Source organism: Channa argus, chromosome 13 (assembly GCF_033026475.1).
Source record: "Channa argus isolate prfri chromosome 13, Channa argus male v1.0, whole genome shotgun sequence".
NCBI classification, from domain to species: Eukaryota; Metazoa; Chordata; class Actinopteri; order Anabantiformes; family Channidae; genus Channa; species Channa argus.
Window position 1 is genome coordinate 22766732 of NC_090209.1, and position 23921 is coordinate 22790652.

The 23921-nt window shown below is 39.5% G+C and overlaps 1 protein-coding gene across 9 annotated transcripts; it reads right to left on the reverse strand.

Annotated features, from left to right (window-relative positions):
* Positions 1–262: 262 nt before the first annotated feature.
* Positions 263–23277, reverse strand: usp19 (ubiquitin specific peptidase 19). 9 transcript variants are annotated; one of them, XM_067526883.1, is made up of 26 exons: positions 22934–23276; positions 21578–21949; positions 18473–18601; positions 16608–16750; positions 15833–16414; positions 13707–14091; positions 13044–13200; positions 12833–12904; positions 12264–12379; positions 11327–11559; positions 10894–11086; positions 10418–10551; positions 10102–10264; positions 9881–9987; positions 9642–9752; positions 9390–9491; positions 9167–9307; positions 8950–9068; positions 8522–8665; positions 7976–8358; positions 7772–7879; positions 7411–7627; positions 5771–5923; positions 5515–5681; positions 5222–5397; positions 263–1507 (listed from the first exon to the last, which is right to left on the reverse strand). In XM_067526883.1, exons 2-26 carry the CDS (start codon positions 21783–21785, stop codon positions 1367–1369), a joined length of 4584 nt encoding a protein of 1527 aa, XP_067382984.1. In that variant the 5' UTR covers positions 21786–21949; positions 22934–23276; the 3' UTR covers positions 263–1366. The 9 variants fall into 9 exon arrangements, with proteins under 9 accessions (XP_067382984.1, XP_067382983.1, XP_067382982.1 ...); XM_067526882.1 differs by having other exon boundaries at positions 11327–11565; XM_067526881.1 differs by having other exon boundaries at positions 11327–11565; positions 12225–12379.
* Between the last annotated feature and the right edge of the window lie 644 nt (positions 23278–23921).

Here is a 23921-nt window from a genome sequence, read left to right on the forward strand (position 1 = left end):
ATCTAGTTTACATAGAATATAGAATATTTAGTAGCAAAATGTATAGAGTATATGTAACAATGTGAACTTTATTACCCCGACCTGTCAAACTGTGAAACTGTGCTTGCAGAATTCTAATAAGGAAAAATAATTGAAGATGACTGTACAGATGGAACTCGACCACATTTTAGCGCTTAATTCTACAGAAATTGATCCAAGCACAAGCACAATGATTGCTTAAAGGTTTGCTAGAATTTATAAAGTTAAGACATGTGAAAATGTCAACAATGTCAAAATCTTTTATTTATATTAACCATCCATATGTATCCACAGCAGCATTCTTAACAATCCCCACTTTATTTATGCAGTCCATTACAAAGGAAGGGATGGGTGAGGCAAACAAGTTTTGCAAAACAGAAATAATGAAATAGCAAAATTTCAGAGGGAGGTTTCATATTTAACAAGGACTAGATTTGTAGCTTGAATAAACATGCAGTCATGCACATTTCAATTTATAGTAAAGCCTTCGACAGTTGCATCCACAGGATTAAATATCGAAATAAGCACAAAAGGAAAAAGAGAACACACTAAAACGGAAGCCAAATGAGGTTTACAAAGCAAAGACAGAAATGGCATGTGCCCTTTGTGTTGAGGGGGAAAAAAACCCAAAACAAAACAAGGTGGGTCACCCATCTCACGTTTTCCTTTACATCAGTTGCTACAATTCCAATCTAAGTTACTGAATACCCTGCCACAGACAAATCAAACCAGTCAATACCTCAAAAAAAAAAACAAAAAAACAAAAGACATGGTTTAAACAGATTTACACACATAACAACCCTCACTTGAAATTCCTAAATTTGCCCTAATAACAGGTCTGGTCAGGTTAGTAGTGCGGTTTTGTAGTTTGAAACCAGACCACAAGGTGCGTTGGTGCTTGGAAGCCTGTCAGGCTCTTCACTGAACTGTTAGATGTTTGAGGATCAACTAATTTAGCAGAGCTGCCAACAATCTGGAATTATAGATGTATGTTTGCTTCCGTTTGTGTCACTATATGCGCTGAATGAATACAACTACATGTACAGCTTGGTAAGTCTATCAATAGTTAAGTATATTAATAAAGGTATATCACTGATGTATATCTAATTAGTATTGAGTACACATATGTGCATCTGTAGGTCTTCCACAAGACCCCCTCCAGATCTTCTAGCTTTGCAGTTATTGACACCAGCTGCTGATGTCTGTGTAATGAAAAAAGAAGGTTGCCTCTTTTACTGCAGAGCAGTTTCCACCAGGGACCTCCTTGGACCATTAGCTCTGATCTGGATTTTTTTAATTTTTTTTTTGTGAAATCGAGGACCCCACCCCCCCCCAGTCCTCACTGTGGCTAGTCCACCTCTTCCATGTTGCTATAAGACGGTGCTGCACACTCTCCAGAGTGGGCGAAGAGGTCAGAGGGTGCCTCTGGGGTCAGTGTTGGTGGGCCTTCGGGATCCAGGTCTGTCCCAAAAAGTGACTGACTAGAAGCCTGTAAAATACAACAACAACAACAACAAACAGTGTTAACAAGAAATCATGCTGGTTTCGTTTTCTGGAGGAGTTCATCTGTGTGGAGAACATGATGAGGATGTAACCTGACCATAAACAAAAATAATAATGCACAAAGAATTGAAGCAGATGTTTATTTTCAAAAGGAGTACAATGATTTATAATATTAGAAAGCAGCATTTAGATGGAGGTATCCAGATATATTATTGCAATGGAATTAGATAATATAATCCTATTAAATACAGTACTCGCATTGATTTCATCAACAATTCAGTCTCTCAAAGTATATTACAGATAAACGTTCCATTATTTCCTCTCAAAATACACGTCACGTTTCTTCTTTTTAGAGAATTTATAGACTACACATATACATTGATTCGTCCTTTAGTCAGGTCCACCAGTACTAAAAACAACAAAGTTTGTGCTTTAAAACTCCTTAAATGCAACTTAAGCAGTTTAGATTGAAACTAACGAATCTTCTCTGCTGTTGACATAGGGTAGCAGAATGATTCAGATTTTGCAAATTCATCACCACAGTAATGTTTGCTGATCACAAGGTATATCTTGCGACACACTCCTTTGCATATGAATGAAGTATTCACAGTCTGACGGTGCTCTGAGCAAAGCCGAGCATTTAAGGCCAGCGCTGCCTCAATACGGACAGACAAAACTGGGATTTCCCAGATCCAAAGACATAATCTGAATGACCACAGATACAGAGGACAAGGAAAAGACAGTAATAAAATCATACAGATTTTAAGGGGTTAAGTTTGAAAAAAAGCTGTAAAAAGGACAAGTTAGTGTTTCAGAAGATAAAGCTTACGTACTATGTAAGATAAATGTATTATTGTACTGAGTCACGAGTTCAGTTCAAACTTTATCATTTAGAGCTTTAAAACATCAAGAACCCTGGAGCTTTTCACCCAATACTAAACATCACCACATTCAAAGGCGAACAATAATCTCACGGCTGTGACCAGGCTGCATCATTCTGCACCTCATTCAGTCAACTTACATTGTATACAACAATTCATCCTGAGAATTGTGAGAATTCAAAATCTGCAACTCACTATGGCTTAGAAATGTTTAAACGAAAATAGATTGTGACAGGTTTCATTTTAAAAAAGGACATAATATGACCAAAAAATAAAATCACAGAACTGCTACACACACAGCTGAAAAGAGGACATTAAAACATGATGGTGACCGAACAGCAATTATAAGGCCTAAAAATCAGTTTGCGTTCTTCTTTAAAGACATGGAGAAGGCAACAGCAATTGGTGACAAAAAATGTAAGACTATTTTCTTCATGACATAGTGCATTTCAAATAAGTGTTAAACTGCCACTTCTCACACATAATCCATTCATCCTGCATTCATACTGCATTAATCCTCCTCTGTATAGTGCAAAATAAAATAAAAAAAGCACAAAGGCCTTCAGAACAGTGCCTACATGTGTCACTATTAGAGCAAATTTCTGTGTGGACAGAAATCATTTTGTCAAGTCTCACCTTTAAGCATTCTATATATTACTTTTACAGTAAACTGCTTCTGTGACAAAAACACCCAAACCAAACAATCTCCATAGTCTGTCAGCAAAGACTTTTTGTCAAATTTAAATTCCCCATAGAAGAGATTGCAGGGATCTCAGGTGGTCATCTGAGAACTATTGCCAAAAAGTATATACTAAAAACTGCAACTATGCACTGGGAGAAATTACAATGCACAGCAGCCGTGCAGTGAAGAGTTTAACTTTTGTCACTCAACATTCTACGCAGGCCCCCAGTGTCTTCTACCGTCTGATAGTCATTGCGGAAGTATTTTGTAGGGTCAAACCACCTGAAGTATTACAAACACTTCAAGTGTTGCATTCTTTGACTGAATGGAGAGCCGTACTACAAGCCCAACCAACTCAGTAAATAGTCGAGGGTGTGTGGGTAGTCAATTTTAAACTACCTCTTCTCCTAATTATACCACCTCTACAAGCAGCCAGTATCTAGGTCCAGTTGGTTTTGCAAAGAAGAGGGTAGACCAAATTAACAAACAGGGCAAAAACCGCAGTCAGTGTGCCCAGAACAAAATATCGCACACAGTCATCGTCGGGATAATCAGACATCCTCTGCCCCCGGTGCCGTCGCACCGACCCTCCCGATCTGTCTTCGTCTTCCTCATCCCTGTTCCTCTGCGTTTGTCGGCTCCTCAGCGCAGAACGGAACAGTCCGCGGGGGGCTTCGTCGAGCCCCTCTTCTTCCTCCTCTAGTTCCCGCCATATTAGAGAGGCCTGCGATTGGCGGAAACCGGTGTCAGCTTCTGGGAAAAGTCGTGGTCTAACAAATACTATCATTATAATTTAAAATCTTACGCTGATCTATACAACAGTTTTCAATCAATGATGCTGATATTTGTCTTTTACCACAACGCGAACAGGACATGCGAAGGAAGTGGCTATTAATATACACTATTTATAAAAAACACAGGTTAGAAAATCAAAAGGTACAAGAAAACTGCTCTCTTAGCCCTTTTCCTGCAAACCCTGTGGCAAACAAATCAAGTTGTTCAATACACTAATGAACAAAGGAAGTTAAGGTACAAGGATTCATGTTAATGGCTGACTTGGATATAATCCCCACAACGCGGATATACAAGTTGATATGTTTTTAAAGTACAGTGTCACATAAACAAAGCTGTGCTTGAGCAGGGAGGACCATTCATCTCTTCATTATTAATACGATCTCACAAAGCCTCAATTTGTTAAGGTCGCACGCAAGAACCTATGCAATGAAAGCTAAATGTAAAAAATAAAATAAAAATCCCAGCCAGGAGATTCTTTAATTTCTGTTTAGACAGAAATGTCTCACCTGGATACAGAAATTAAAATGATCTACAAGAAAAGCAGAAGTCAGAATGTAAGGATGTGATTAGGGAATAAAAATCCCACTTTGCTATTTCAGCTGTGCACTCACTTACCTAGTGAAAAACTAAATGTCACAAGATGCTAATGATGATGACAGCTGAGCTTTGTTGAGTTGAGATTAACAGACCATCTTAGTAATGGATTTTTTCAGTATGAGCCCACTGGGCTATTAAGCATCTCAGAGAAAGAGCTCATCTCAAGACCAACTGGTTCCGAGCGGCCTTTAACAGAATGGCCCCTCTTAAGAATTATCAAGCACTGCTCATTTTTCAGCAGCAAGGGACAAATTGGTCCTTTTGCCCCAGTCTTGTGAAAGACTGACATGGACACTTTGGAGTTTCAGTTGTATTCATATATTACACCAAATAGCCATAGCATTAAAACCATCTGTTGGTTTGCATATATAAATATCATGGTAGTTATAAAAATATCATGAACCAATAAATACATATGTATTGCAGCAGGTTAACCACCTGTCAGAACATCTGCTCCTCTGTCATTTACTGGCCATGTTTGGCCATAATTTCGATAAGCAGTATTGTTTACAGTACACTGTTGTACTGTAAGTAAAATGTACATAATGTGCATTGTACTTTTTTTTTTTTTTTTTAGGCCAACACCACCCGTAATTATTTTGTGACTGATCAGTGTATATACAGGTGATACCAATGTGTGATAGCAAAGGACAATATAACTTTAGGTTAAATCAAAAAATTCAATCTGAAAAAGCCTTTCACAGAAATTAGGCCCACTGGCTATTTTTAATCACGGCTACCTCACCTGGCTGGCAGTTGCTCCTGCACCAGTCGAGGACTCTGCTCCTACAGGCCTTACAAAGTGCAGCGGCCTTTCCACGGGGGAGTTGCGTCGTCGGTAGAACAGAACGTAGGCGTAGCGTGTCACCACCTGACTCTCCTCCACCATTGTCACTGTGCTGTCGTCAAAAAGACGCCAGCCTGCAGGGAAAGAAAGGCAGAGGTAGAGGAGGTCAAAGGGAAGACATTAGAAAGAAGGTGGCAAGACAGAGACTAGTGACAGGAATAAGGGAATAAAATTCATTGCACTAAACTCACCAACGTCACTACGCTGACTATTCTTGTCACTTGGCAGGCGAGCATATGCAGTGTAATGGCCTCCTATCATTCCTCCATAGTGGTTGATGACTGCATACAAGTCATAGACGGGAGGTTGTTGCATGTCTTCCTTCTGGCCAATACAGAACTTACTCAAATCCAGATTCCTACAACACAAGATGAAATGGGTTAAATGAATACACCACAAGTACAAACAGATAAAATTTTACACACACACACACACTTTGTACTTTACCTGACAGGAAAGTCCACCATGTCGTTAATCTTATCTCTCCAGATGAAACTCCTGAATGAGAAGCGTTTGAGCTGGATGATCAGAACGTTGGGTAGACGCCAAAGCAGCAGTTGCTTGGAGGCCTCACGGTGTTGTTGGCACTTGGGACAGTACCTAAAAACACATTTTGCCATTACAGAAAAGAATGCAGTTAAAAGTATACTGCCCTGCAGAAAACAGGAGGCCAACGCCATAGCTGCTTAAAGGTTACTGTTTCTCATTTTCTAAATTAATCACATTGTTCACAAACACCATAGAGACACTAATTATTTGCCTTCCTGCAGCCTGAATTAGCTTGTTTGTCTTTTCCATTAACCTCCATTGTTGTCCAGAAACAATAAAAAACATGTTAGTCAGACACACTGCTCCACTAGACGAAATATTTCTTCCTTCCCAAACATGTGGTCAACAAATAATGTCCAATCAAAACGGAATCGGCCTAATTCTACCGGAGATCTTTAGCACGTTCAGTTGTCCGGCCACAGCAAAAGGAAATGCTGATTCAGAGCTTGTGGGGCAACTTTTGTTAGAAATGTTACCACCATATTTTGGAAAAAGGAAATGTGTGATCCAGTAGATTGGTGAGGCTGGGATAAGTGTTTAAATAATCTTTGGACAACAACAGAGAAACAGAAAAAAAAAACAAGCTAATCCAGATTGCACCAATGTGATTAGAGGAAACGTCATTGGTTTTAGCACTTGTAGTGCGATTGTGGCGAATATCATTTAACAACATCCTTTAAACTCTTTTGTTAATATGACTTTCTTACACAGTAGATGCTTAGACAGGCTCTGCAAACCTGCATCATTGTACATTGCTGTTAAGGCTACAGGGTCAGTGTTTGCACAGTCACCATTTTCAATTGACATGTACTGATTTTGTAGATGCTGCTTTTGCTGTGTGGTGTAGACGTCCCAATTAAGTATTTTGTGCATCATTTATACAGTGAAGAGCCCCCTAGCAAAAGGAAAAATACAGAAAAAGTATTTACCCCAGGTTTACCGACTAGTTCAAGTATCTAAAAAGCTCCCACTCCTTATAGGAATATTTATAATCTAAAAATATAACGAATATAATATAATATACAATTGATTGTGAATTAATAAGAACAGGGAGTTCACTCGTCATAAGTGTTGTACATTTACACTTGGCTTCAGTGGCTCTATCACACACAAACAAAATTGTTTATTCTGTTTGTTGAGTGAATTTCACTCGAGCGAATTTGTTAAGGGAAAATTATGAAAATTATTAATTTATTTTTATGGTCTTCCGTCACTATTTGGACTGAAACATTAATAAAAACAATCATCTTCACATTACTGATAATAAAATATGATGATGACGAGCTGACTAATATGAAAATAATTTTTGGTATTTTGGTTTGCCAGTCATGAGATACCAACAGAGTCTGTTTTGGCCTCCTGTAGTTGGTTCATCTAATGTCTTCCGTGTTATTTTGTAGGACAACTGTTATTGGCACATCACTGGTTTCGATATGGGTGCTCATTCAAACTTGGAATAAAATGTTCTAGAATTTAAATTCAACAAGAACAGATGTGAAATCATAGAGACTGGATCAAGTTGTCGTCAAATTTCCTACCATGCCTCCTCTGGTGCCAGCACCTCAGGCTTGGTGAAAAGGTTGAGACACTGCTCAAGGGTGAAGTGTCCTGCTCTGGCTGTTTCACTCAGAGAGCTGGGGTCCTCTTCATATTCCAGTTCCTTGGAACTCACTAGGACGTACTCTTTAAGACGTTCGTTGTTCTTCCACACCAGCTCCAGGGTCGCATCATCAGGTACTTCTGCTAATGCATCCTCTGCAATGGGAATTGGGACTTTAAACATTGCTACAGATTTACAGTAAATAAATGTGTTTTTTCAGTTCAAACAGGAGTCCACCAAATATAGAAATATTAGTACTGGGCATCCAAAAAAATCTATAATATCAGCACTGAAGTTACCTTTCTCATCCAGCCTCTGTTCCTTCCCATTAGAGTCCAGTAGAGCTATGTAGAACTGACAGGCACCTGATGCTGATTCATTTGGATGCTGATACCCTGTTACCGCGGCTGCAAATTGTGGGAAGAAGGAGAAACTGTAATCCATAAGTAAAAAAAAACAACAACAAAAGAATAAAAAATTGCATCTGTAGATAGTGTTACCACCTTCTGGCCGCACTGCCTTCTCACAAGAGGTCTCTTTTTCAGCATGAGGGTCCAGAGAAGTTGAAGAGACTGGCTCAGAGAATCCTGAATCTGTAGTCTGTGTGGTGGACACTGAGGTCTGGGAGGACAAGAGGGAATCTGGCTCGACAGAGTGAAGAGCTGAGGCCTGAGCACATTCAGCCAGAGATTCGGGGAGGAAAGACTGCCTCTCCGGCTCCATATCACCTGCTCCTAGAGTACTGCTACCACCCATGGCTTCATCACCAGACCCATGACCATCAGGAGAGCCTAATGGCATTGAGGGGAGGTCTACCCGGCACTGGGATGTTTCAGGGGAGGCCCTGCCTGACCGGAAAGGAGGCTGGAACACATTAACGGAAAACCTGCACAGAGAAATACAAGAGCTCACAAATATGTTACTCACTGTGATAAGTGAGTGAAACTAACAGGAACTACTGTGTGCTTATGATCCAAATTATCTAAATATGCATTGATAGATAACTAGACGATTTGCTTTTTACTACTGCTCTGTGCTAATGCGTGTACCTGGAATAACCCTCTAGTAGCTGGGTGAGACGAGTGTAGGACAGTCGAGACTCCGGCACACTGATCAGGAAGGGCAAACCAACAATCTCTGCGTTGGGTCGACACAGACCCTTGTGACTGGGCCAGTGGTTCTTCTGACATACTCTGGAAAGAGAACAAAAGAGATGACAGTTTTAATAGACAAGAGAGCTGTGCCATATCGAATAATTTATAATTTCACCTCACAATAAAAAAATAAATAAAAATATATATAGTGATCTTGATAATTTGCATGTACATTCTGCTGGCATGTCACATGAGCCTTCGAACAGAACAAGCATTAACAATTTGTCTTAAATTAAGTCATTAAAAAAAAGCTTGATCTGCTTTTGGTTTTGGTTTTTTAAACACAGCACATGACACAACAGCATGAACATTCGAGAACTCACTGATTGCAGTAGCCCACGCGATAACAGCGAGTGCACCGCTTCAGTTTTTCTTCCTCAGCCCCCGGTGGCTTCAGGCAGGCAGCACACTTAGAGATGGGTATATTGGGTACCTGGAGTTTCTGAAGGGCAAACAGAGGGCAAGGAAAGTAAAATATCTGTTAACAATGACACATTGAAAACACAGGGAAAATGTACTACCAGGACTATTTTTAATTACCTGTTGCACTCTGAGCAATACCACTCTTTCTTTGGCCAGGTCTTTGGAAAGCACCTCAAAACAGAATAACATGTCAGAGGAGGACACCATGTCTAAGGACTGGGATGGCAGAAAGATGCGCTGGACGCGTTTTTTTCCCACCTGCGAGGATTGAATTCAAGTTTTAGTCTAATCCTCAAAGTGTTTGTCAGATTATGAAAATCTGATTATTTTTTTGTCTAACCTCAGTGAGTCTGAGGTTCTCTGGTTTGACCCTCACACTTCTGGAAATGGATTCGAGGACTTCAGCAGTGCTGGAGTTCTCCTTGCTCACACTCACCAAAAACTAGAGACACATATTTGCGTACAAGTACATTAAACAGTGGATCACATAAGATGTGTTTAGATTTTCTTTAAACAAAGCAAAACTTCTACTTTACTGTTAAATAACACAGAGTTAATAAAAGACGGATAGAAACCATTTATTTCATCTTACCTTGATGGGTTTTTTATGAGGTTCCTTAGCAAAGTAGAAAACTGAAAGCACTTTTTGTTTCTGGGGTAACGGGACTGGCAGGTAGAGGAAAGGGTCAAAGGTGATAGACACCTATGATAGATGCAAAAAAAAAAAAAAAAGGTGAATGGAAATATGTTACTCCTCACTCTAAAGACGCAAAAATAGCTAAATGAATTTACTTTTTAGGAAACATTTTGTGGAAAGTTACTGTATGTTACCTTGGAGCATGTGGGACAAACAAGCTTGGATTTGAACTGGCCTTGGAAGAGATCGACTATGAAGGAGTCGTTTCTCATCTTGTGCCTCTGCCATGCCTCCTCTGCCACTACCTGAATTAACAGGCAAGACAGATAAAAATCATCAGATCAAGCTTCCAACTGTAGAAAGGAAGTTGCTATTTAAGTAAATCTATATATGTTATAGGCAGGAAAAAAAACACCTGCCTCATCCAGCCGTCCGTCAGAGTCAACAGTCTCCGTGTAGGGTTTATTATGGATACGATTCAAGTCCTCATGCAGCCCATCCAGCAAGAAAGCCATGAACTCCTGGGCATCGTGCTGGGCATAACCTGTAAACTGACTGGCTTTACTAGCCACGATTGCCTGTGACATTACAAACAACAAAGAAATGAGAGGGAAAATGAAAACACAGATCAAATTTGTGACTTCTTTACATTTGGGATCAAGTTTCCCCTAAAGCAACGTGAAGAATCTCTGATCGCAAAGTAATAGAAGAAAAAAAAAGTAGGCACAAACCTTAAGTTTGGAGGGTTGGAAGGCGTGGTGTGTTCCTTTCCAAAGGGCCCTGAGCAGCACAGCAAACCCAATGGCTAACCTCCCTCCTGTTCCCAGTGGATTACTGCAGTTGATTTCTGCCTCAAACGCTCGATCTGCAGGAGTAGAGAAATGCACAAATGAGAAATGGAATCTATTTATCTGCCATGGAAGTCACTGGTCAATTTGTCTTCTATGGACAAATGGGAACACGTGGAAATTCATAGTACCAACATAGTAACAGAATTCAGATTTAGCTTTATTGGCTTAGTATGAAACTTGTACCACAAATTTTCTTCGGCCATCGTTCATTAAACCAACACAATTAACTTAATGTGGACTGCAAATGTGGGCAACATCAGAGTCTAATCATTTTTTACAATCAGAGTAATATTACATACCACCACTAGCAGTTTTTTCCTCAAATACTCAGCAAAGTCAGCAAATACTCTATTTACCATGGAAGTAATCCCTGAGTTCTCTGGTGTTGGACAGGGACTGTATTACACTGTTCATGAAGCAGGTGTTGCCAAGGTTGACCAATCCTGTAAAACCAGGCAGGCACACCTTCTTCTCCTCCTCTTCCTCATGCCGCTCATTGCTGGCAGGGAGTGCATGGGTCATGGGCTGCACCATGCATGTGGGCTTAGGCTAGGACAGGAAACATACGCACCCATCCTAATTAGACAAATTTGATTTCGCTCTTCACTTTTTATCAACTACCTACTTAATAGTGAAGTAAAAACTGTAAGTTTGGTAAAAATAAAATTAAATTAAATACAAACATCAAGTATTTGTCTGTTATTTGTCTTGTGTTCCATCATGTTTCTATTCTTAGACAGGCTGTATCTCATCTTTTCACTTTCTCTGTCTGTCTGTTTTTTTACTCACCATGGTAACAGTGGGTTCCGGCTTGGCAATAGCTACATGTTCGGAGACAGTGCGAGGAGCCACAGTATCCAGAACCCCATCCTCCACTCTAGAGGAGGCCTTAGGGGGCTTGTGTTTCTCCTCCCCAACCCTTGGAGGCTCCTCCTTAGCTGGGAGTTTGTGTTGGCTGCTGCCCGGTTGGCTTTTCTCCATGCAGGCAGGGCTAGAGGGCACAGCGACTTTGGCGCCACCCACTGCACCTTAAACAGAGGAGAATAGAGCTTGTGGTTAGAAAATGAAGGTCAACATGAAATGAAATGTTGCCTGTCAACTGAACACGGTCTAAATTTTCCCCGTGGTTAGCAGCCAATTCCATTGTTTTTAAGGGGGAAATTTGCAAATAAATTACTAGCAAGTAATTTAGAAATCATACCACCAACATGTAGAATGACTTCTTGGGCTTTAAACAGTGAATTGTCAACAGTTCACATAATTTTCACAAGTCTATGTGACACTACACACTATTACACTGACACTTACAAAGTTCATATCCTGGTCACTGAAATGTATCTAACAAGCACATATCTATTTGTCTCAGAAAGTGTACATATACTATATACACTATTGATGCAAAAGGGATGCTAGCATATTGCTGGCTGATAAGAAAATTATTGTTAAACATCAACAGAGTTTGCTGCATAGTATGGATGCCTGTTAAGTTGCCGTAATGAGTGGAGACTTCAATCTCTCCAGTTTACCTTGTTTTTTTTGCCTTTATGTGTTCGTGCTTATATACACCAGAGCCATTTGACCATGGACTGAACCATGTGATACACGTCTACATACATTGTGATTGATGGACTTTGTGGTCAAGTCACACGTATATCATTTCACCTCATACCAACCATGAAACACCTACATCTACATTGCGTGAACGAGTAGAAGCTTGGCAGCAGACCTTGTGTGGCAGGGGCCTCCAGACCCCCCCAGCGCTGGCTGTGTCTCTTCTTCAGGGTGATATCCACACGGGATGGGGTGAAAGAGTAGCTGCACTGCTCAGGCTGGATTAGGTTCCTGAAGCACAGGAGGCAGAAATGTAGACAAGGACTAAAGAAAAGAGCTGTAACTACCACTCACTACCAATCTGTGATCACTGTACCACAAATAAGGTTTGGTTTCTATTTTCTCAACATGATTACTGTATAAACAAATTTAACAAGACCTAAAATATGACAATATAATGGAAATGATAAAACATAAAATTGTTTTTTTATATCTACACTTTTAATATCTGCTTCGATTTGACTTTGAAAAATATAAAGATTTTATCAATGACTTAGGGACTAATATGAAAAAGGGGAAATGTAAAGTTAGCAATAAAATGAAAACACAAGTTTACTGTAATCATGGCTCATGAAATCCAACTGCTCCAATTCACTTCATTGGATACAGAAGACACTAGATATTCAGAGTCTTTGTACAGTCACCTCATATCCTTTTCAAAATCAAATGACTGGCAACAATTACCTGAGTTTAACTTGCCACTTGAAGACTGTGTTTGGTCCACAGTCGGAATGAAGCCGCAGAAAGTTGGCATCGCTGTGAAAAAATAACAAAGAAGGACCTCCATACTTTACTGGTTGTGCGTTTTTTTTTAGAGATTACATTAAAAAATGGGTTAACCCAAATTCCAAATGGGATAACCATGCATTATTTGTTGCATATACAGATCTACTACCGTGTCTGGAAGATGAGAGTGAAATCCTGTTCCCTGAAGATGACCCTGGCTGTGTCCCTGCAGATGCCCTTCATGTAAACATTAACCACCATCAGGTCTGTGCCCTTTTCATACGAATCATTTTTCACAAATTGTAGGTTAACCATCGGCTCTGGGACTGTGGGAAGATATTACAGTTTTACTTAAAAAACAAAACAAAAAAACAAAACAAAAAAAACAACTTATTTTACTGATCCACAAAATCAGCAATGAGGAAAAGAAGAAATCCATTCTCATGTTTCTTGAAATAAAGGGTATTAATGGAAATAAACGGCCTCTGAATGTTACCTCAGCACCAGCAACAACTAACCATGAGCTCTCATATAGTCACAACTTTTGTTACTTAGTTTAGTTTCATAACGTTGTTTTATTTAGTCATGTAAAGCAGTTTTGATTCAAATGTTGACCTAAAAAGATCTACAGTCTTTCACCAGCAACAAAGATCACAACTTTAAAACCAACCTCAAGCATTTTGAGGGTGTTTATATCTAAATGTCCTCATTATTTTTCTATCAACGACAGAAAGGCTTTTTAAGCATTTCAACAAAAAATATCCCCGGGTGTTATTTTACAACGATCCCAAGAGCTTTAACTTTGTTAAAAACCAAAACGCTTCCAACTCACCTTCCTGCGTTTTCATTTCAAGAGAAGGCTCCTCCTTTGACTGGTCCCGCTTCTCCTCTCCGTCACAACTGCCCTGCCTCTGGGCTAAGCTGGGTGATGAGACTTGTGTGGCAGCCATGCCAACAGGTGCTAATGGTACTCCCTCTCCTGACCCAACATGCTGGTGGATCAGAGTATCCTGCTCCGATTGCTGCTCAACAGGCCTTTTCTCTGGCTCAGAGTCTGTTCTTTCTACCAGCATCTCCGGAGAATCCGAATGCACTTTATTGTTCAAGTTGACAGGTTTGAGGCAGTCACTGCTGCTGATGGGAGCTGCTGGCTGGCTTTCACTGTCATGTGCTATTGCTTCAGACCTGTCTGAAGACTGGTTTTGCTTCTCTGCCACCTGAATCATTAAAAAAAACAAAAAAAATGTCTTATTACAATTTTCAATTAAAAAAAACAAGTTTTTTGGTGAGATTTCAGTTACCTGTGAAGTTTAATTTTTGGATCCTAGATGCTATGAAGACACTTCAATATACCACAGACAGCAGACACAGCACAGTTATGCAGTTCTTTTCTGGTTCACTACACTTTCAGTTCTGTGAACAAACTGTGAGACTAGTGACAGGTTTACTACTGCACTTGTTTGCAGAAGCAGTTATTAGGTGTGGTGTAGGTGTTATTAGGTGTGTGCCGTTGTAATAATGTTTAGTAGGCAGGTTACAGTCTCTTTTACACTCTAGAGAAACTTGAAAGGGCATAGCCAGCAAAGGCAAAGTAGTTTTAATTACTGGAATCCTATTAAAATGTAATAGACTGCTCAGTTATTAGAAAGAATCATCCAACTGTGATTTCATTCTATAAATAAAACGCTGTAGTTTTGTAATTGTAGACATTTTCAATTATACCAAGCATAAAGGTAAAATCAATCTAGTTGTTCACAAGCAAGTCGTTTTGAATAAAACTGTCCTTAGAGTACATGCACAGCCATTTTCACTTTTTTATTGAATTATACTCCCAAAGGTTTCCTGATTCAGAGGGGTTCAGTGGAAACCTCCAGGGACTCAAACACATTTAACAGCAGTGGCAGTGGTGCAGAGATAGCGTGTTCTGAAACCATTTTGAATTAGATTTGCTATTTTCATCAACGACAAACGACCAAAATGTTCTGTTTGATTATCATTATTCATTTCGATTTATTAGAACTGTGACTACCTGAAGGGCTGTGGAGGGTGTGGTGGAGCGTAATGAGCAGTTGCACAGGCACTTCCTTAGACCTCATGTTGAGAGTTCCAGTGAACAGCTTGCAAATGCAAATGTAACACTCACCACTAACCTCAAGGCCTTTTATCTGCTTGATTAGTCTGCTAGATCAATTAATGAGGGAACATGCCACACTTGGCCATTCAACTGCTTGTCAGCCTTTTGTTTCATTATTTGTGTGCCACCAAAAATGGGGGCGTGTATAAAAAAGTCTTTAATTCTTGAATGGTTTAATTTTACTTCGAGCACTTTGAGAGTTTTATTTCAAATCTTTCAGTGGTTGTGTCTCTAAATTCAATGTTATCATCTACGCTAAGATCAGAGCATTTTGCATGCCACACTAAACAATACAGACATTTGTATAGTTTAGTGTAAGGCTCCAGGCTGCAACCACAACATACCTTGGCAACAACAAACTAACTACAAGCAAGTCAAAAGAACATTTCCCCACCTGTATGTTTTGAATTTTAGCTAGATGTCTTGAGAGATTGCTCATGTTTCTGCCCTTACAAGCGAAAGGTTTGTTGCATTTATAGAAATGAGCCTTTTCAGCACTAATTCTGATTCTAAAGAGTAACCAAACTTTTAAACATTCAGTTTTTTTCTGATAAGGTTTTTAAATGGCAAAAATGCATCATAGACAAACATCCTAATCAGCAATGGAGTTGGTGTGATAAAATGTGCAGGATAACTGGTAAGTATTAATTATAAAAAGGAAGTTTATTTTCCTAATTTCTCCAATACAGATAGCAAAACTATTCAAATCAAAGCTCATTGCAGTCTTTAATAATTTAGCTGCAGAGCCGCAAACAAATGCATTTTACCTTTACAAGTGAAATCAACACTGTTAAACTAGCCAGAAAATTAACAACCATTCTGACCTGAGTTTTGTTGGAGTGGCTGGCAGCAGCAACTGCTACTCCAGGCTTCGGTTCTCGACCATCGGTTAATCTCTCTGCTCTGTCATCTTCATCTTTGTGTTGTGTCTGTGGGCTCGGAGGGGCGGGCAGGTGTGTTGGTGGAGCTTTACCATCAGACTTTAAAGAGTTTGTGTCCCTGTCTGGTGGTGACGAAGCTCGCTTGGTGGTCGTGGGTGGATGTACAATGGTGCGCTTGGCACTGGGTTCCTGAGGATGCAGCTCGCCAGTAGTGACAGTAACAGGCTTACCGGTGGTGGACTTGTCTTCTCCAGTTCCACCTTTCACCCCTACAGTGTGCATAGTGGCCTTGTCACACACTGGTTTGTTTTTCAGGCCACGCTTGACAGCCCGCTCAGCTTTGCTGATGTTGCGTCTTGACTCGCTTTGTGCAGGTGTGGAGGGAGGCTGGGACTGGAGTTGTGGCACTGGGGAGGATATTTTGGGTTCCTCTAATGACTCCAAGGCAGCAGGCTTCATATTCAGCACCTTGACATTATTGGTCTCGGCTGGTGCGCCTCCTTTCTCCTTTTCTTTCTTATTTGACTAAAGCAATCAATCAATCAATCAATAAATCAATAAATAAATGTCATGGCATTAAGTGTAAAACACATAATGAAATTTAATGTATATAAAATATAATGAAGGTATGCAAACTTTATTTATTAGTGCAGAAAAATTCAGAAATAAATGTAAAAAGCCTGTAAGAATAAAATACAAATCACCCATAAAGACTCACTTTAAGAGAAGGCCAGATGTGAAAGGGAATCTTCTTTTGCATAATAAGATGCAAGAAACCTCCCTTGTCCTTCTCTTTGTATTGAACTCTGCTACACGAGGCCTCAATTTCCTCCTGCAGCTGGCAGCTCCACTGACGCCCATCTGAAAGATGAAAATATGCATACAGACATCGTATACAGATTATAGCATAACGCTTGCAATAAAAAGAAATGGCACTAGCTTTCTACATAAATTGGTCGTGAAATTAAATCTAACAAAGATCAAGGCTGACTAAAATTACTGGGGTGCATGAGCTTCAGTGACTGGGTGAAGCGGATGAGTGTGCAGATGGAGCCCAGGTGTAATGAGACTTCACTGACGTTAGTTTACAAGTATACAACTTGACTTGTTACTGTATGCACAATAGAGGCCAGCATTTAGTTTAACAGTGAAACTGTTAAACAAGTAAAATTGTTAAAAAAAACAATTATATCAGCATTGCCTGCTTTTTCCTCATCCTTTGTCATAGTAATAGCAGCAAGCCTTTTGGCTAGTCGTTAAGTACTATAGCGCTGAAGCGAAAGGTAAATGTGTGTAGGCTACGTATGCTAACCATTTTTTTTTTGTCTTTTCGGCTTATCCCGTGAGTTCAGGGTCGCCACGGCGGATCATTTGTCCGCACGTTGATTTGGCACAGTTTTTGCGCCGGATGTCCTTCCTGACGTAACTCTCCCCAATTTCTACCGGGCTTGGACCGGCACTGCACAGCTGGGGCTGGGGATGTGGTGTTGGGGGTTCAGTTTCTTGACGGGGACACTACCAACCGTACAGTAACCATCAATAATATCAACATTTTAACTCACCCAGCTCGAATAGGGATTTCTGAGCCGCATGAAGTCATGACTTCTGTGCTTTAGGAACTAATGTCTAATTATTTTTCACGCAAGCTTAAAGCTACAATATGCAACCTAAGCTGCCATTAGCATGACACCTGAAGTCAATCTGTTGTGCTACACCCGGGCTTTCTCTATGTAGTGCTCTGCTGCACTCTGCTCACTGCATTGGGTAATATGTTTTATGAAATTACAATAAATCAGAATGCTACAAAATTTACTGAGCAAGCAGAAATCATTAATTATCTGGTTAGAAGCCAAGCCTGGCCTTCAGTAAGTATCAGCAGTTTATACTGCTGATAGTGCTTCCAAAATAATCTGGATTACAGAAGGCAAACAACATCTCTCCCTACATTAAGATACATTTTTGAGCACATTTCTAGTAAAAAACAAACAAACTACTATTTAAAAATTACAAACTTTATGTTTATGGTGAAATATCAAGACAGGTTCAATAAGTCTTAAACGTAAACACTGTGCTTGATAATAAACTAAAAAAACCCAGAAATACATGAAACTATGATTGATTTACTTAGAATACTGCTTTAAATGGGGTTAATCTGTAAACTGAGGTTTACAGTAAGTGTGTCATATGTTTTCTTGTGGAAGTGCAATTTCACTGTATTTATTGTCCTGGGGGGCTCCAGCATTAGAATACGCAATGGTGATGCTGGTAAACAAAAACTTTACTTTTGTTAGGCGAAAACAGACATTGGGAACAGGATGCAAAGAGAGAACTTTGGAGCCCGTATAAGATTATCAATTAATAGGAATCTTTTATAATCCATTGTAATATAAAAGGAGTTAATTTTTTATTTTTATATTTTTATGTCTTTATTTGTCATAGATTGTTCTAACTTCTATTGTGAAGTGATTGGTTTCTACCTGACCTTTACATGGAATTACAAACCAAAAGTCCTGTGTTGCATAAGAAATAAATACCCAAATGTGTGTAGTTTATGTTAACGCTATAGGCTTTGATGAGACTTACCTGGGAAGCACACATGGCAGTGTGTATCGGTGAAGGTTGTGCTGACGTCCTCTATCCTCTGCACATCCTCCCCACAGCGCAGCCTGACAGTGACTTCATTGACATTCTGCTTCCAGTCCGCAAACACATCTTAAAACGACACAAAAAGGAACACAGTCACATAGACAGAGAAAAACAGAGAAGAAATGAAGGTTTCCTTTGCACCATGATCATTAAAATACATTTAGAAATGTTAGACACAGGCTGACTGAACCACACGGAAATTCTAGAAATATGAAAAACAAATTAGAAAAAGCAGCCAACCCCATCTAGTAAATATGAAAGAGAATAAAAACAACAACAACAACAATAATAATAAATAATAATAATAATAATAATAATAATAATAATAATAATAATGTGCTGACCGCAGCAGACAAAAATGCACTTTAATTATCAACATCCTGCATTTTGCAAGCTTAAGAAATTTTAAAAACACACACACAGAAATGTGCACCATCCCACACTCGCATAGGCCATACCAGTGGGCTCATATGCCCAAGTAGGTCAGACTAGATTACTGAGACACAGAATGAAGCAGACATTACCAATGGAGCCACCAAGATGGGACGTCTAAAATTATCTGCTCCAAACAAATTGTAAACAAAGTGAACAAAATCAGCTAATGATTATAAGATGATAAGAAAACATGCTAAAAAGCATGTAAAAAAAAAAAAAAATTCTCGAAAAACAAACCACAAAACATACCATTTTTCATAGTGGCGCCAAATTAGTGGTGTCGATTACAAATACGACATCACCAAAATAAAAAAGAAGTAAACTCAGCAACCGATTCCTTCATGGCAAATAAGTCAGAAATGGAACACGCACACAGACGTGTCTTCAGCAGCCTTAACTTTCCCAGTGTCCTTTCTTCACTCTACTGCACCCTCTCTCTAACGTAATCGCTCTACAAAGGTCACAAGCAACACCCAATCCCCTCCAGCTGGTGAGAGTTGTATCCCCAGTGGAGCCATGCCAGTGTGCTCTTATGACTGGATACAACATCTAACTAATGTGATCTGCACATTTTATAGCAAAGTAAAGCAACCAACAAGCGGTTTCAGATAAAGGCCACAGTTACTGTATGTGCACTAACAATATTACTACTGGCAGATACTAAAGAGACAGAGAAAGAGGGGGCATTCTCATGACCTTGACAACCCCGTTTCCCAGATCATAGGCTGACACACTGAGCTAGTAATACAAGACTCCAGCTTGACAAGACAACAAGCAAAACAAACACTGTAACCCACAATGTTCAAGTGGAAAACCAAACCAACATCAAAACATGACAAGCAACATGGACACACTCAAATAAAATCTATAATGTAAGGTGTCTAACACCATATCGTGTACTAATGATCAATGCCGAAAAGTAAACATAGATTTTTCAAAATGCCCTCTGTTGTTATACATCCAGGGTCATACACAGATATAATATATTAAACAATATTCAGTATGTATATCCGAGGTATTCCTGGTTCCATCGTGTGTTGTTATCAACATAGGATCTATTATTAAAAGTTTAAGTTCTAATACAAATGTTTGCATCGGGAAACAGTTCAAAAATGTTAACATGTTTGTATTTATTTAGTCACACCAGCACATAACGTTGGCCTGGCCTCAAGTTCAGTATTGTTCAGTTCTTTTTACCAATGGGTCATTTTCACATCAGGTTTATTGAGGTAAAATGTGGCTTCATGAAATTTATTCTTCAATATTAACAACATTTTGAGTTCACATAGACCCTATCCACCTGCTGATCACATGCTGGATTTTTTTCATTGTAAACATTAAGTGTTACTAAATATTGGCATTGACACTCAACACTTAATAAACCGGTACGAAAAAAAAAGGAAAGCAAACCTACTTTGCATTGTTTACTCTTTAGTGAAAGGACTTATGGGAAATGTGATATGGCTGACATCATTTGTCCCTCCAAGGATGAACCAGGGATGTGCATCAGGTGAAACAACTCAGTTACATTTTCGAATGATTCTATCATTTAAGATTGGCATCTCAATAATGTAATGATTACTATGCATGTAGGACAAACAAAGAGCAAGAAAGTGCCATTGTTTTCCATTTGAATACCCACAGCCAACACCTTTGTAGCTACAATAGTGTCCTCTAGCCTGATGTGTTTTCTTATTAATGAGGCTAAATTATAAGCCTAGAATTTGTAACTGTAACCTTTTTTGTTGTTACCAATAGAGAAGCTGAAACATTTCTGCAGTAAACAAAAATGACTAAAACAATAAAGCTAGCAGCAACATTATTGTCTGTAAATCACCTAATCAGTAAATCAATCAACCAATAATTACAGAATCGTCTTAATATATGGAAACTCCAAGTAAGGTGGAAAAATAAGCACCTAACAAAGTTGACAACAGCCACAACTGTGTCATCAAAGTGGCCATTTGCATAGTCGTGACAATACTGTGAAGAAAGAGACAGCGAGTGGGACAGTGCCAGAGGTTCTTTCTAGCAACTTTATCAGTCTGCATAAGAAAATTACACTGATGACAGAATATGAAAAAATTCACCTGTATGCTTGTGTGTGTTACAAAACAAACAAACAAACAAACAAAAAAACACCCCACAGAACAAATGTGCTTGTTCTGTGGGGTTTTAAACCACTTTGAAATATGCACAATTACAGGGTCGTACATGCACAGAAACGCAATGTATGTTCCAGTTTTCCCAAAAACCTGCTGATTGACTGGTGGCGGCAAAGACATACAATGATGGGCAAGAATAAAACGCAATACCATAAAAGAATAAGACCACAAATTAGTAAGATTAATAGAAACGATGCCCAATTTAAATGAACCAATTCTGCTTGATGAATGCAGCATGTTATTTGGAAGATAATTCTTTTAGGTGACAAACAGTATATATAAACTACTACTTTACATTGTACTACAATATCTATATTTCAGAGTGGTGATATTTTGTAAACCGTTTTTATTATTTGCAAATCATGTTTTTATCAAACACATACTCTTTATATCAACCAGATAAAAATGTTTTATTGGTTGAACAACACTTAGTCCTACTTACCCTTCTTAACTTCTGCAATGACCCCATCTACTGCTGCAGCAGCTGCTGCCCTCTTGGCCTCTCTGCTCTCCTGGTTAGCCTTGTCCTTTTGTTTCTTCTTGCTGGCACTGGAAGACTGGTCTGAACTGTTGTCCCTCCCGCTGCCTCCTCTGTGCTGAGCCCCACTGCGGCGGCCCAGTGTTTCGTTGCTACCACCGCTACTGGCCATTTTCAGGCACTTGGCACTAACAGGCCGCCCGTCGCTGGAATCACTACCACTGCTGGGGTCTGAATCGGAGGTCTGCCTCTTCCTGCCTGGCCCGGCTATTTTGGCGATGATACTGTCTGAACTCTCCCAGAACAGAATCAGGAAGGCTTCTAAGGGATGGGGAGCTACCAAAGAGGACAGAGACATTTATTAAAAACTAAATTTTATTAATAGTAATAATAGGTGCAATCATAACAGTCTGCCTATGTTGTTACACACACACATGCACACAAAGGGACAGACAGTGATTTAATGCTTAAAAGTAAATGACTGCTGCAACACACTGAACACCTAACGTAAGTCGAACTAGACCGACGTTAAGCCTTCTTCCGTTTTACGTAGCAACACCAGGTTACTAGCTTGGGGATTCTAATCACAAAGGACAACAGCTTAACACAAGCCATTTCATTGTGCATTCAGTACAGCACGTTTTCCTAACCGCACTAAGGACACGGGTAGTGTTCAATACGCTAGCTACTAAGATGAGCTAACAATAAAGCTTCCTATGAGTTGTTAGCTTGGTAAGAATAAGTTAGCCAGCCGACTGCAGGGGTTCGTTCATTTTAAGGTAGATGTGTTTTGGCCTGTCACGTGGCTGTCGATTTCAGGAAGTGCCAACTACAAACACTTGCTTTTCTGAGGCGGCAATATGACATTATTTCAATCGTATTGTGTTTTGGTCAAGCTTGTACTTGGAATTTAAAAAAGAAACAAATGTGATTCCAAACATTCAAACCCTGGGTACAGGCCCGGAACAGAGTGTAACCATCTCGTAGTGGACGATTTATTTCGCTATACATTAATTTTGCTAAGGATATATACACTCCATCTAATTCAACTGTTTTGGTTCTACTTCTTGGAAATAAACAGCTGCATCACGCCAGATATTTAAGTTTTACCAGTTCAATCACATCACCGTAACGTTATATTTCACCCGTGTCTTCTAGCTCAGAACCGGTTGCAAAATCAAACGTTCCTACAGTCTTCGAGCCGCTAATGTCATTAGCCACTTAAAGGCTAACCCTACCCGTCCATGTCATGTCGTGACACCTGACGCCCCTCTGTGAGTTACTTGTCAGAGTAATATTGGATGAGAATCGTGAACTTACGGGCCTTCTATATGATAAGAATTCCGTTACTGACACACAAAGGCCGGCGACTCCTTCTTCTGCTACCACCGGCTAAATTAAGCTGCTTCACGGCCACAGGCCGCTCCGCTCCAGCCCGTAGTCGAAACCCTGTAGTCCACGGTGTTTCTGGAATATTCTTTGTTTTAACCCGGAGCCATTTTCGAAAACTTTAAACTGCATATTAAAGAGAATCAAACAAAAACAAAAATTTGAGCATCCGCTCAGTATTCTGGTGTGATACGGCCTCGGCGGGGGAGAATCCTACTTTGTTTGGTGCTAAACACACTGTTGCCCGGCCAAAGTGAGGACGCGCAGAGGCTACTTCCTGGCTGGCGTGTTCACGTGACCTGTGGCTCTGGCTCTGGCTCTGGCTCTGGCTCTTGCTCTTTGTCTCTCTCTCTCTCTCTCTCACTTTTACAGGATATTGAAAACACTGTTTATTAAGACCGGCTTATTAGACATAGACCGACGTTTTTTGTGGATTCAGGTAATATTTGATTTAATGTATATTTGATTAGCAAATGTCTACATAAAATTAATAATTAAAGTTAATAACACACCAATCACGCATTTGCTGTCCTTGTATGCAGCTTTCTCCGAAGCCTTATAAATAAATAAATAAATAACTAAACTAATAACTAAATGTCTAAATTTTACTAAAATGAACTGAAATGTCTCAAAACTTAAACGTAAACGTAGTCCCGTCGTAAAAGGCTCCTGGGGCTCTGTAAGTGATGATGAGACTGTGGGCACTGTGACGCTCTCTGATGTTTCATTTACATAATCTAACAAGGAGCATTCTGAGAACTAATTATGCCATTGAATAACATACTAATAACTTAAATTAACATATCAATAAAATGATTTCATGTTCACATTTCCTTTTGAAAAGAAGTACATATAAAACTTAATATCTTGGCCCATTACTGTTTCTATGCACATCTATGGATTAAAACATGCAATCATA

Bases quoted from the DNA above. Each gene is read 5' to 3' on its own strand.
- usp19 (XM_067526876.1), bottom strand. From the start codon at position 21,785: ATGGCCAGTAGCGGTGGTAGCAACGAAACACTGGGCCGCCGCAGTGGG. The intron at 11,087-11,326 runs GTGAGTAAAAAA...TTCCTGTCCTAG, and splicing joins CGGAACCCACTGTTACCATG to CCTAAGCCCACATGCATGGT. The intron at 5,398-5,514 runs GTGAGTTTAGTG...CTTTCCCTGCAG, and splicing joins TAGTCAGCGTAGTGACGTTG to GCTGGCGTCTTTTTGACGAC.